Genomic DNA, 14,830 nt, shown 5'->3' on the forward strand with positions numbered 1-14,830 from the left:
TCAATCAACAAATATATGAGAAAATGTTCATCTTTTGCAATTAGAGAAATGCAAATCAAAACTACTCTTAAGATTTCATCTTGGTGCTGGGGATGTGGCTCAAGCGGTAGCGAGCTCGCCTGGCATTCGTGCGGTCCGGGTTCGATCCTCAGCACCACATAGAAACAAAGATGTTGTGTCCGCCAAAAACTAAAAAATAAATATTAAAAATTCTCTCTCTCTCTCTCTCTCTCTCTCTCTCTCTCTTAAAAAAAAAAAAGATTTCATCTCACTCCAGTTAGAATGGGAGCTGTTAAGAATACAAACAACAGTAAGTGTTGGAGAGGATTTGGGGAAAAAGGCACACTCATACATTGCTGGTGGGACTGCAAATTGGTGCAGCCAATATGGAAAGCAGTATGGAGAATCCCTGGAAAACTGGGAATGGGACCACCATTTGACCCAGCTATCCCACTCCTCGGTCTATACTCAAAGGGCTAAAATAAAATAGTAAAAAAAAAAAAAAAAAAAAATGAGAAGGCCTATCTTACTCAACTGTTTTAATATAAGGAAATAGTGTAAAATAGGATTGGGCCTTGAACACTAAGCTAAGGAATTGGAAATTATCCTCTTGAATGTAAGGAATGATTAAAAATCATGAGCACCATTTTTCCTTTAAGTTCATGAAACTCACAGATGTGATTTTTAATGTTTTCAGTATAGTACATGTATTTTAATTAACATTTAAATATAACTTTATTACTGTTCACTTCTTTTTTTTTTTCCCCCACCCACCAAAGGACAATCTTGTCTAGACAAAATATGCAGGGAACAAGGAAAAGGAGTAAAAATGATGACACAATTTTTTGGTCTGAACAATTGGAAGAAGGGAATTGCCGTTGATAGAGATGAAGAAGGCTGGGTTTTGGGGTGGGGATGGGGAGTTTTTTGCAGGAGGAGATAGTTTCATTTTGAATGTTTAGTTTGAGATGCCGACTAAGCAGTTGCATATACTGATTTGGTATTCAGGATAAAAGTTTAAGACTGGTGAAATTAATTGGCAAGTTGTCAGTCCCCCTGCCCCGCCCCGTATTGGGGATTGAACTAGAGTATCCTAGTACTGAGCTATATCCCCAGCCCTTTTTATTTATTTTTATTTTGAGACAGAATCTTACTAAATTACTGAAGCTGGCTTTGAATTTATAATCCTCCTCCTTCCACCTCCCAAGTCACTGAGATTAGAGGTGTGCACCACCATGCCTGACTGTTATCAGTATTTTTTAATTTTTTGTAGTTGTAGATGGACAAAATGCCTTTATTTTATTTATTTATGTGGTGCTGAGGATCGAACCCAGTGCCTCACGCATGCTAGGCAGGCGCTTTGCCACTGAGCTACAGCCCCAGCCCCAGTATTTCTTTTCTTTCTTTTCTTTCTTTTTTTAAAGAGAGAGAATTTTTTAATATTTATTTTTTAGTTTTTGGTGGACACAATATCTTTATTTTATTTTTATGTGGTGGTGAGGATTGAACCCAGTGCCCCAGGCATGCCAGGCGAAAACGTTACCACTTGAGCCACATCCCCAGCCCCCCAGTATTTTTTTTAATATTTATTTTTTAGTTGTAGTTGGACACGATACCTTTATTTTATTTATTTATTTTTACGTGGTACTGAGGATTGATCCCAGGACCTCGCAGTGCTAGGCAAGTGTTCCACTGCTGAGCCCCAGCCCCAGCCTCTGTCATCAGTATTTTGATGGCAGAACCATGAGACTGAATGAGATTACCTGGGCAGTGTATAGAAAGAAAAGAGTGAAGTCTGAGTGTCTAGCCTTGGGGTGCTCCAAGTGTGTGTGTGTGTGTGTGTGTGTGTGTGTGTGTGTGTGTGTATGTATGTGTACAAGAGATTGAACTGAGGGGCACTTGACCACTGAGCCACATCCCCAGCCCTATTGTATTTTATTTAGACACAGGATCTCACAGAGTTGCTCAGCACCTCATTCTTACCGAGGCTGGTTTTGAACTTGTGATCCTCCTGCCTCAGCCTCCTGAGCTAATAGAATTATAGGCGTGCTCCACTGTGCCCGGCAAAAGGGTTGGTTTTGACCAGCAAAGGCAAGGCAGTTCATTCAGAGTAAAAGAGAGCTCACCATACACACACACAAACACACAAGTACAAATGTGTGTGTGTGTGTGTGTGTGTATGCATACATTTATGTATATGGTACTGTGGGAAATCTTGTTGCTTCAGTTTTCTTAGGTAGAAATCAAAGAGTTGAGAATAATGATGGTTAGGTTTGTGGAGAATGAAGAGGTATTGGGTTTGTGGAGAGGATGATATGAATTTAGTGACTGGAGAGAAGGAAAGCGGTGGATGAACTGGAAGTAAGAGTGTGCACGCTGTGCAGCAATGAAGTTCCATCTGGAGTTTATGTTCATGAATTGAAAGTGATGTTAGTGGGACCAAGTGTATGTGTGTTTTCCTATCCACAGGTGTCAATAAGGCAGAGCATTGGATTTTACTGGGATTGTGGTATAGTGAGGGGCAAATTGAGGGTGCACACCATTCTCTGATAAGCAGATGCTTATTCATAATGGGTGACTGGATGGGTAGAGAAGAATGGAGGAACTTTGGATTGGGCAGAGGGGAGGAGGAGGGGCGTGGGGGTGGGAAGGATGGTGGAATGAGACAGACATTATTACCCTGTGTACATGTATGATTGCACAAATGGTGTGACTCTGCAATGTGTGCAGCCAGAGAAATGAGAACTTGTGCTCCATTTGTGTAAAATGTGTCAAAATGCATTCTACTCTCTTGTGTAACTAATCTGAACAAATTAAAAAAAATGTTTGCCATTCGATTTATGTTAGTAGGTAAAACAGGGAGGGGTGAATTTAAAAAGGTGGTAGGATTAACAACTTGAAAGTCATGGTAGGGTCATGTGACTGTTGGTGATTGGGGGTGTAAGGAAAGATTGTAGCATATGACTGCAGTAATTCAGTCTGATCATATGAGAGTCAAAGCTGGGTTTCTTAATAATGAGGAAGGGAGAATGGTGTGAAAGTGCTTGTAAGAGTGTGAAGTGAAGGGTGTGGGAGAGGAAACAGCTATGCCTGACAGGTGTATAAAAGAAGCAATGTTCCTGTGGAAAAACCAGGATTCAGTTAAAGCAAGAAGGTAAAGGGGTTTCTTTCCAGAAAAGGTTCAAGTTACAAGGAAATTTCTGATCTTTGAATTTGTGCTGCAAGTGTAACTGAAAAGGATGGAAGAGATGAGTAGGGCAGGAGGTGAGGTTAGAGGAGGTAAGCTGTCTAGGAATTGGGTTCTACAGGATGAAGTATTGGGATTTCTGGGCTTCTTGGGTGGAGGACATGAAAATAAGTAAAGGCAGGTTAATTTTAGACCTTAGACCTGGTTGGGCCAGAGTAAGTTTAGGTGGTCTTGGTGAGGGGTGAGAAAAAGCAGAGGGATTTTCTTGCCAAATACATGCAGAGTTTTCTGGGGTTTCCATTTGATTTCTGTTATTGGGAACATAGAGATTTAATTAAGGGGCAACCTTAATTGAGCACACAGACTTCCAGCTGATATCTGCAGATGTTTTAATATATTCTGACACTATTAGGAAGTCAATGGATTTTAAAGGGGTCTTGGGAAGGATTGGGAAGTTTTACATTAGAGATATTTTGGAAATACTAATCTGTCAATGTGGGATGGATTGGAGAAAGAAGAAACCAAGAAGAGTACACATTAGGAAATTTTTTTCAGTTGTCATGGTAATGAATTTGGTTATTTGCAGAGGAATTAGAAAGTTGAGGACAGAGAGTTGAACTTGATGGCAGATTTACTACTGAGAAGAAAAATGTGTTTTAAGTTTGAGGAGTCTGTGCCATGACCAAAATAAGAAGGTCCAAAACAATTGCTGGTTTTAAAAGGGATATTGTTGTGTTTTGTTTTGGAGATTTTTGAATGTTAGACTCTTATTTTCCCTTTTTTCATAATTTACTTGCTTCTGACTTAAAAGCTCAGTATTTTTTTTATATTTATTTTTTAGTTGTAGTTGGACATAATATCTTCATTTTACTTATTTTTATGTAGTGCCGAGGATCGAACCCAGGGCCTCGCATGTGCTAGGCGAGCTGCTCTACTGCTGAGTCCCAGCTCCAGCCCCAAAGCTGGGTATTTATTCTTTATGAGAACAGTGGTTGTGTCTTTTTGTTCTGAACTATGTTATCAAAGTTTGTCATAGTGAAACAATTTAGAAAATGTTTGTTGAATTGAATTAAATTGGACAAGATGTTGGGTTTGCTTTGTTTGTTTTTAATATTTTTGTAGTTGTCAATGGACCTTTATTTTATGTATTTATATGTGGTGCTGAAAATCATACCCACTGCTTCATGCATACTAGGCAAGCACTCTACCACTAAGCCACAACCCCAGCGCTGTTTGTTTTATTTTGGTTTTGTCTTTTGCTATACTGGAGATTGAACCTAGAGCCTCACATATGTTAGGCAAGTGTTTTACCGTGTAGGTACATTCCCAGCCCTTTATTTTATCTCATTTTGAGACAGAGTCTCACTAAGTTGTCTAGGCTGGCTTCAAACTTGCCTTTCTCTACCTGAGCCTCCTAAGTAGCTGGCATTACAGGGGTGTACCATTGTGCCTGGCAATAGAAGATAGTTTTTAATAGCTTTTCCAATTCTGAGATTCTAGTTTCATATTAGGATGTTAAAACTATTTGAGGTTGATGGGTGTAGTTCATTGGTACAGTGTTTGCCTAGCATGCTTAAGACCCTGGATTAAATTTCTAGCACTGCAAGTAAAGAAAAAAGAATTTAAGTTCATATGAGGGCTGGGGATCGACTTTTTAAAATTCCACATGAGATTATGTGGTACTTGTCTTTCTGTGCTTGGCTTATTTCACTTAATATAATGATCTCCAGTTCCATCCATATTGTTGCAAATGAGGGGATTTCCCTCACCCCATACTGGTGATTGAACTCAGGGTTCTTTACCATTGAGCTTCATCCCCAGTCCTTTTCCTTCTTTCCTTCCTTCCTTCCTTCCTTCCTTCCTTCCTTCCTTCCTTCCTTCCTTCCTCCCTCCCTCCCTCCCTCCCTCCCTCCCTCCCTCCCTCCCTCCCTCCCTCCCTCCCTCCCTCCCTTCCTCCCTCCCTTCCTTCCTTCCTTCCTTCCTTCCGTTGTAGTTGGGTGCAGTACCTTTATTTTTATTTATTTATTTTTATGTGGTGCTGAGGATCGAATTCAGTGCCTTGCATGTGCCTAGTGAGTGCTCTACCACTGAGCCACAACCCCAGTCCTCCTTTCTTTTTTAAATTTTCTAATTTGAGACAGGGTCTCACTAAGTCTCAACTTGCTAAATTGCTGAGACTGACCTTGAACGTGTGGTCCTCCTACCTCAGCCACCTCAGTGTCTGGTGTGTACCACACACCCCCAGCTTTTTTTTTCCCCCATGGTTAAATTTCATTCATACTCCATTGTGTATATATGCCACGTTTTCTTTGTCCATTCATGTGTTGATTGACACTTAGTTGATTCCATATATTGGCCATTGTGTATAATGCTGCAGTAAACATGGAAGTACAAATATATTATTGGCTATATTGACTTATTTTGGATATATACTTAGTGATGAGATTGCTGGATCATGTAGTAGTTCTATTTTTTATCTTTTGAGGAACCTTCACACTGTTTTCCATAGTGGCTATACAAAATTACCTTCTCACCCACAGTATGCAAGGGTTCAATTTTCTCTAACTCTTTGCCAATTCATATGGTATTTGAGGGAAGACTCAAGTGATGTAGATATTCCCAGAACCCAAAGTTCTGTAAAAACTGATAGTAAAGAGCAAACAAAAGAGTTCCATCCATATTGTTGCAAAAACTTTCAGGAGTCAGTTTTTAACATAATTGGAAATGAAAGTAGATATTGCTGACATAATGATTAAGTTCATTGGTTGAGAGCAAGTGCATCTTTGGAGTAAAAATTGAATCGTTTGAGTCTTTACTTGGCTACTTAACTACTTGTGTCATCATCTTCCTAAACTGCCAGATGAAGATAATGAGATGACACAGGTTTGTGAGAGTTCCCCAAGGAAAAACAGCAGAATTCTTGACATAATTAGTCTAAAGAAATGTTAGTTTGATGTTATTGTTATTCTGATATTTTTATTTTTATTTTTTTCTGTATTGCAGATTGAACCCTGGGTCACTCTACTGCTGAACTACATCCCCCATCCTTCCAGTCCTTTTCATTTATAATTTTTACAAAGGGTCTTGCAAAGTTGCCTGGACTGGTTTCAACTTTTGATCCTTCTGCCTCAGACTCCCGAGTCGCTGGGATTACAGGCATGTGCCACTTTTAAAAAAACTAATTTATTTGCCAGTTGTCTCTGCTTTCCTGTTGTCTTCAGTATGGTAAATTTTTTCTACTTTTAGTTATTTATGTCTATATTTTATTTATGCTATTCTTTAACTTATGACTATTAAATTCTCTTGTGTTTTAAGTGGTATTCTAGAAGAGTAAAGCAATTTTATTGATTTATTTGATTTTGCAGTATTGGGGATTGAACCCAGGGCCTTGCACATGCTAGGCAAATGTTCTACCACCAGAGCTACATCCCTAGCAGTTTTACAAAATTAATTAACTTATGGTACTAGGGATTAAACCTAGGGGTGCCCTACTAATGATCTATATCCCAGCCCTCTTCTTTCTTTTGTATTGAGGTTTGAACCCAAGTGTATTTAACCACAAAGCCACATCCCCGGTCCCTTTAATTTTATATTTTGAGACAGGATCTAACTAAGTTGCATAGGACCTTGCTAAGTTGCTGAGGCTGGCCTGGAACTTGCAGTCCTCCTGCCTCAGCGTCCTGAGTCACAGGGATTACAGTATGGGCCACCACACGGGCCTCATTTTTTAATTTTAACAGTTTCTTGATTAGATGCCCAGGCTGGCCTCAAACTTGTGATTTCCCACTTCAGCCTCTTTAGTAGCTGGAATTTCACCTGGGTACCCAGCAAACCCTTTTCCTTAACGTTTTTTGTTTTTATTTTTTGGTGGTGGGGATTGAACCTAGTGCCTAGCATGCTACACATGTACTCTACCACTGAAGTACAACCCCACCCCTCTAACTGTTGTTTTCAAAAAATAACCGATTTGCTATTGTTATATGTTTTATGTATTGTATTTTTTTTTTTTTAATTGTGCAAGCCAGTAGATTTGGTACTAGCTGAATTGAGTTCACTTAACGTTTCTGAACTTCTGTCTTTCATTAACTATACTAGGGTGCTGAGTTGAGTTACTTTTTAAAAAATACTTTTATTTATTTATTTGTTTACTTATTTTCATATGTTGCTGAAGATTGAACATGTGCCTCACATGTGCCTCACCACTGAGCCATAACCTCAGCCCTCAAGTTGAGTTAGCCTTTATCCTGAGTTTAGTCTACTGGGAACAATGGAGAAAGGTATAATATCATTGTAATGAGGCATGTGCCATTTATTAAACAAAATAGGATTCCAAGTATGAATCCAAGTATGTGCTGTGGGGCATGCCTATATAATCCCAGAAACTCAGGAGGCTAAGGCAGGAGGTGTGCAGTTCAGGGCACTGTATCATTGAGCCACATCCCCAGCCTTTTTTATTTTTTATTTTGAGGTAGGGTCCCTCCATGTTGTCCAGGCTGACCTCTGCCTCAGAATCCTCCTGCCTCTGCCTCTCAGGTATTTGAGATTATAGTACGTACCACCAGGCCTAGCTCCTACTTTTAGTTATAAAAATTTTCTAACATAAAAACTTGAAAGATAGTACAGTAATCACCATATGCTCACTACTCATTTCAACAGTATTCAACAATATACCCACAACTCATTTAACATTTTGCCAATTAAAAAAGAAAAAAACTTTTTATTTTACTTTTTTTTTTTTTTTTGGTACTGGGGATTGAACTCAGGGGCACTCAACCACTGAATCACATCCCCAGCCCTATTTTTTATATTTTATTTAGAGACAGGGTCTCACTGAATTGCTTAGGGCCTGACTAAATTGCTGAGGCTGATTTTGATCTTGTGATCCTCCTCCTCAGCCTCCCAAATTGCTGGGTTTACAGGTGTGTGCCATCACATCCTGTTGAGTGCATTTCTTAAAAGTACAATAGTTTCCTGTATAAACCATAATACCAGGGGCTGGGAATGTGGCTCAGGCGGTAGCGTGCTCGTCTGGCATGCGTGCGGCCCGGGTTCGATCCTCAGCACCACATACCAACAAAGATGTTGTGTCTGCCGAGAACTAAGAAATAAATATTAAAAAAAAAAAAATTCTCTCTCTCTCTCCCTCCCCCCCTCTCTCCCCCTCTCTCCTCTCTCACTCTCTGTTTAAAAAAAAAAAAAAAACCATAATACCAGTGTCATATATAATAAAATCAACACTATTTTTAAAATACAGATATCTAATCCATATTAAGATTTCTCTGGTGTCACCAAAATGTTTTTTTTTTTTTCTTTTTTCCCTCAGTCAAGAGCACATCAAGACTCTTGAATTGCCTTGTGTGGTGGTTTACACCTGTAATCCCAGCTCTTGGGGAGGTTGAAGCAGGATGATCACAAGTTCAAAGCCAGCCTCAGTAACTTAGACTATTTCTCAAAATAAAGAGAGATGGGGATAAGACTCAGTAGTTAAGCACCCCTGGGTTCAATCCCTGATACTCTCCACCCCCTGAAAAAAAAAATTACAGTACTCTGAGTTAAAAAAACAAAAGAATGCTAGGAATAATTTTGCTGATATAATAGAAAAGCTTATATGAACATTAATCTGGCAAAGTAAGCTTGCTTGTATTGAATTGAAATAAAAGAAACAGGTAATTTTTAAAGTGCTTACTCTGTGCAAGATACTTTTTCTTTTTTTTTTTTTTGTTTTTGTTTTTTTGAGTTCAGAGATGATTCAGACATTATTTGTGCCCTAGAGCAGTGCTAGTCAGTAGAATTTTCTGTGATGTGGAAATGTTTTGTCTGCACTGCTTATATAGTGACTGCTAGGTATGTGTGGTCCTTTAGTAATGGAAATGGTGGCTAGTATAACTATGAGACTGGATTTAAATTCAACTAAAATGTTTTATGAAAGTTGAATTTGCCAGGCATGGTTGTGCATGCCTGTGATCCCAGTGACTTGGGAAACCAAGGCAGAAGGATTGCAAGTTTGAGGATATCCTCGGTAATTTAGTGAGATCCTGTCTCAAAATGAAACAAAAAGAACTGAGGATATATTTCAGTGGTTGATCCTCAGTATAAAAAATAAATAAATAGCTGGGATTGTAGCCCAGCAGCAGAGCGCTTGCCTAGCATGTGTTAGGCACTGGGTTAGATCCTTAGCAGCACATAAAAATAAATAAATGAGATAAGGGTATTGTGCCAATCTGCAACTAAAAATATTAATAAATAAAAAATGTGTATTATACATGTTTGTAAGGTTTTTAAAATATATTTTTTAGTTATATTTGGACACAATACCTTTATTTTATTTATTTATTCTTATGTGCTGCTGAGAATCGAACCTAGTGCCTCCCACATGCTAGGCAAGTGCTCTGATGCTGGGCTATAGCCCCAGCTCCATGTATCATACATTTTAATTTTTAAAAAATATTTATTTAGTTGTAGATGAACACACAGTATCTTTATTTATTTTTATGTGGTGATGAGGATTAAACCCAGTGCCTCACACATGCGAGGCAATGCTTTACCACTGAGCTACAACCCCAGCCCCTCATACATTTTAATTTTTTTTAGAGAGAGAGAGAGAGAGAATTTTTTAATATTTATTTTTTAGTATTTGGCGGACACAACATCTTTGTTTGTATGTGGTACTGAGGATCGAACCCTGGCCGCACGCATGCCAGGCGAGCGTGCTACCACTTGAGCCACATCCCCAGCCCACATTTTAATTTAAAAAAAAATTTTTTTTTAGTTGTAGATGGACACAATAGCTTTATTTTATTTATTTTTATGTGGTGCTGAGGATCGAACCCAGTGCCTCTTACGTGCAAGGCAAGCGCTTTGCCACTGGGCCACAATCCCAGCCCTACATTTTTTATTTTAATTCAATAATTTCATGTGTCTAGTGGCTAAAATATTAGGTATTTTAGCCTGAAAGTCTTATCTATTTTCAGAAGGTGATAGGATGTGAACATGTGAGAAATATGAGTTAGTAAGATATTTAAATAGCAGGCAGGGCAATAGAGGGGTATAGTACAGGGCATGTTTGATTTTCATGTTAACACTGCAGAAATGTAGGAGCATGCAAGGTCACTAAAAAAGGGTTTGTGTTAGGTTATCAAGTAAAAGATTTTTGTGAAGTTAAAAGATTCATATAATGGAGCAATGGCAGGTAGATTATTTGGGGCTAGGCTTCAGAAGGCTGTAAATGCCATATACCTAAATACTGAGCTGTTTGCTTGAAAGTAATAGAAAACCATTGAAAATGTTGAAAGCAGAAGAAAAGTAACATAATTGTGGTAGTGCTTTAAATATATTCATTTGGTGGGGTGTTAAATAATTGAGACACAAGTATGCTACAAGGATGGAATTTCAGTATGAAGAATGCTGGCTGGAGATATACTGAGATTCTACAGGAAGAACAGATATAGAAAAAAATTGGAAAACAAGAAAGGGTTTTTGAGAGATTGTGTTTTCAGGGGGAGAAGAGTATTTTTTTAATAATTAATATAATTGAGTTAAAGTGATGGAAAGTTGTTCAAGGCATATGTAGAGATCAAAGTAATAATAATCATGTATTGGTGCTCTCACCTCTCACCTATGTAGTACACAAATTTCTTAATACCCCTGGGCTTAGATTCCTTAGCTATAAAGTACCTGTCTCAGGGATATTGTGCAAAGTTCTAAGAATTTTGAATTACACCAGGAACAATTTTCTACTTATAAAGTATTTTCTCATGTGCTCAGTTGTAATGAATAACACCATACCCTCTTTGTCTATCAGAGTTGAAATTTGTACCTTACTTCCATATGTAGGTGTCAGCAAATCTTCGATTTTCTACCTCCTTACTTCTCTCAAATTTGTCCTGTTTTTTTGTTGTTGTTGCCCAACTGCAACATTCCTTGCTGAACAGTTTCTTGGTCTCTATTTAGTCTCATCCCCACTTCCTCTTCCCTTTCACTCTTGTCCTAGGAATCAAACCTGGGACTTCATGCATACTAAGTGAGTGCTCTGCCACTGAACTATATTCCCAGCCCTTTTTATTTTTTATTTTTGAGACAGATGTCATTAAATTGTTAAGGCTGGACTGAAACTTGTAATCCTCCTGCCTCAGCCTCTTGAGTAGCTGGAATTACAATTGTTCTCCACTGTATCCTGCTCTACTTCCTCATCTTTTATAGTCTCAAATATAAATTTAATCATGTTAATTCATTTAAAGTTCTTCCCATTAACTCTAGGCAAAATTCAAGTTTCTTAACTCTAACTTCTTGTACCCTCTGTCCCTGTAGCCTTCTCTCTCTTTATGACTTTCTTCCTTCCCCAGTCCTCACTCTTAACGCATAGAAATACACATAGCCCCAGGCTATAACAATCTATGTGTAGGTCTCTAAATGTACTATCACAACGCCCCCCTTTTCTATTTTTTGCAGTGTTCAGGATGGAACCCAGAACCTTATGCATGCTAGGTAACCACTCTACCACTAGATAAACCACTCTGAATGTACTTTGTTATACTGCATGCCTTTCCTTGTTTGTTTCTTCAGAAGTTTACCTGCCCACCATCTTCTTTATGTCCGGCAAATATTCGTTTTTCTTTCTTTTTTCTTTTTTTGGTACTGGAGATTTACCCAGGAGCGCTTTACCACTGAGCTACATCCCCAGCCCTTTTTATTATTTTGAGACAGAGTCTCACTAAGTTGTTTAGGGCCTCACTAAGTTGCTGAGGCTGGCCTCAAAATTTTAATCTTCTTGCCTCAGCCTCCTGAGTCGCTAGGATTACAGGTGTGCACCATCATGACCAGTATGTTTCATTTTTAATGCATTTCTGGACACACAACATTGTTTTCTGTGATCTGTGTAATAGATATTTCTATTATCGATACAAGCATTAGACATTCTAGGTTCAAGAGTATATCTTAAATAATAATGCTTTAAAATACATGTGCTATTTGTTTAGCCACAAGACAGACAAAATTTATGTGATTTCATTTATATCTTTGGCAACTATTTATTCAGTCCTGGCTCTGGTGGCATTTACTGTTTAGCAGAGAAGCCATCCAATAAGTTTGACTAACATGCAAGTACATGTCTGTAGCAGAATGCCAGCTAGGGGCAAGTGCTTTTAAGAAGTAATCTTTTCTATATTAGAAACAGTTGTTTGGATAGGCCTAAGAAAATATTTAAGCAAGAGAAACCTGTGTGAAGTGAAAGCACTAGTCTTGGAGCTATCTGGAAGAAATACCTTCTGGACAGGGATCAGCAAATGTGGAGGCTTTGAGGGAGGGGCAACTTGGCCTGTTCAGGAGACAGCGAAGTGGCAGGTATGTCTGGAGCTGCATGAGCTAGGGTGGAATGATGAAGATGGGACTGGAGAAATAGCTGGGGGAGATCAGGTAGGACCTTCATATTTCATTCTAAATGTAAGGTAAAGTCTTCAGATGGTTTCTTGCTGGATAAAGTGATCTGCGTTAACCCTATGAAGAGAACAGACTCCAGATGTTCAAAACAAGAAACAGGGAGGTGAGTTAGGAAGTGGTGATCATAGACCTCCAGGTGAGAGATGGTGGTTGGCTAGCAGTGGAAGCAGGGCATAGTCAGATTTGAGTTATATTTTGAAGACAGAATCGACAGAATGTGTTGATTGTGATGTGAAAGAGCATGGTCAAGGATGACTTCAGGGCTAGTAGGTAGATACTGGACTTAACAGTGTTTGCAGAAGCTGTCTCTGAGCAATGACCTTATTAGGAACTTTTTCCTTCTTTTTTTCTTACCTGTGTTTACCAATTTTAAAAACTAAACCTTTAAAGCTTCTGTAATAAAAATATATAGATTATTTTAAAAATTAGAGTTAATAGTGTTACTAAGTGTAATCTAAATCTTAGTATATTCTCCCACCCCTTTTGATTTTAGAAGAGGGTTTACGTGACCAACTTAAATTTTGTTCTTTTACTTTTAGTGATTGATTTTTGTACCTTTTTCACGTTTGAAAATGGTGAAGCTCGATATTCATACTTTGGCACATCACCTCAAGCAGGAGCGCTTATATGTAAACTCTGAGAAACAGCTCATTCAGAGGCTCAATGCGGATGTACTTAAGACAGCTGAAAAGTTGTATCGTACAGCATGGATTGCAAAGCAACAGAGAATTAATTTGGATCGGCTTATCATAACCAGGTAAAGAAAATATTTTCAGGTTAGAAATTCTGTGAACCACTGTAATGCTATGCTAATTGTAACTAACAGTCTATTTCCAGTCAAGTGCATGGTTAAAGATAGTTTGAATCAATGTTGAGTCTTTGCTTATAAAATAGTTTATTTTATTAAGTACTGCTTCAGAAAATTATAACTAAGGATTAACATTTTATTTTATTTTTAAAATATTTATTCACAATACCTTTATTTCACTCATTTATTTTTTATGTGGTGCTGAGGATCGAACCCAGGGTCCCGTGCATGCGAGAGGAGCGCTCTACCGCTGAGCCACAACTCCAGCCCCAGTATTAAGATTTTATACTACACTAATTAATTTTGTGTTTATACATATGATATTTTATTTTTGTAGAGAGTAAATTACCTTGTATTCTACTTTTCTCATAATGTTATTTAATATGTACACTTCCATGTTTTGATATTTTATATGTATATTTTAGGTTAGGAAACCACATATTTCGTTGTGTTAATCTCTCAATGTTTTGTTGTTCCAAGAAGCAGTTTTTAATTCTAAGAATAGGAATGTTGTCGGATACACACCTGTAATCCCAGCATCTCAGCAGACTGAGTCAGGAAAATCACAAGGTTGAGGCTAGCCTGGGCAATTTAGGGAGGTCCTGTCTCAAAATAAAAAGTAAAAAGGGCTAGGAATGTAGGTCAGTGATAGGTAGATTGCCCCTGGGTTCAATCCCCATAATTTCAAGGGGGGATGAGGAAGAATAATAGTGCTGAGGTATAATCTTAAAGAAGTCGGATATAAAAAAATTTCATTTTGAAATTCAAAAAGAGACAGGACTTATCTTTGATAATGGAAATCAGAATAATGGTTATTTCTTGGACTTGCAAGGATAGTATTGACTGGGAATGGGCATGTAAAAGCATTCTTTGGGTGCTTAAAATGATACATTTTGGGCTGGAGATATAGCTCAGTTGGTAGAGTGTTTGCCTCACATGCACAAGGCCCCACCAACACTGTACATTTTTTTTTTTTTTTTTTTTAGTTTGTTTTGCTTTGTTTTTGAGATGGGGTTTGGATATGTTGCCCAGGCTAGTCTCAGACTCTTGGGCTCAAGTAATCCTCCTGTCTCAGTCTCCCAAGTAGCTGGGACTACAGGTATGTACCATTGCATCTGACTGTTAACATCTTAATCCGAGTGTTGGGTGCATACATATATAAAAATCAAACAACCTACGCACTTGAGATTTAGGCACTTTGTTATATTTTACCTCAATAAAGGTAAGTTGGGGGAGTTTGTGCTGCTATAAACGTTGTTGTCAATTTTTACATCCTCTTGAAGGCTTATTTTATTAAGATTTGCTTCCAGAAGTAAAAATCCTGATTGAAGTATAGATTGCTGTTGAAAAAGGTTGTACAATATACCACACGTAGACTTAGTTTTGATCACTTTTTAGTA

General features: G+C 38.2%; 1 protein-coding gene across 6 annotated transcripts in view; it reads left to right on the plus strand.

Annotated features, from left to right (window-relative positions):
• The window catches only part of Gapvd1 (GTPase activating protein and VPS9 domains 1), an 88,288-nt gene that overhangs the window by 22,260 nt on the left and 51,198 nt on the right, over positions 1 to 14,830 (plus strand). For 4 of the 6 annotated variants that reach the window (XM_077797102.1, XM_026386256.2, XM_026386257.2 and 1 more), the window contains exons 2-3: positions 6,191 to 6,343; positions 13,162 to 13,379. In XM_077797102.1, the coding sequence (XP_077653228.1) occupies positions 13,195 to 13,379 (185 nt within the window). In that variant the 5' untranslated portion in view covers positions 6,191 to 6,343; positions 13,162 to 13,194. Of the gene's footprint in view, positions 1 to 6,190; positions 6,344 to 6,370; positions 6,413 to 13,161; positions 13,380 to 14,830 lie in introns of those variants that run through there. The other 2 variants (XM_026386255.2, XM_026386254.2) reach the window with 2 other exon arrangements.

The sequence above is a fragment of the Urocitellus parryii genome, chromosome 4 (assembly GCF_045843805.1).
Source record: "Urocitellus parryii isolate mUroPar1 chromosome 4, mUroPar1.hap1, whole genome shotgun sequence".
Lineage (NCBI taxonomy): Eukaryota > Metazoa > Chordata > Mammalia > Rodentia > Sciuridae > Urocitellus > Urocitellus parryii.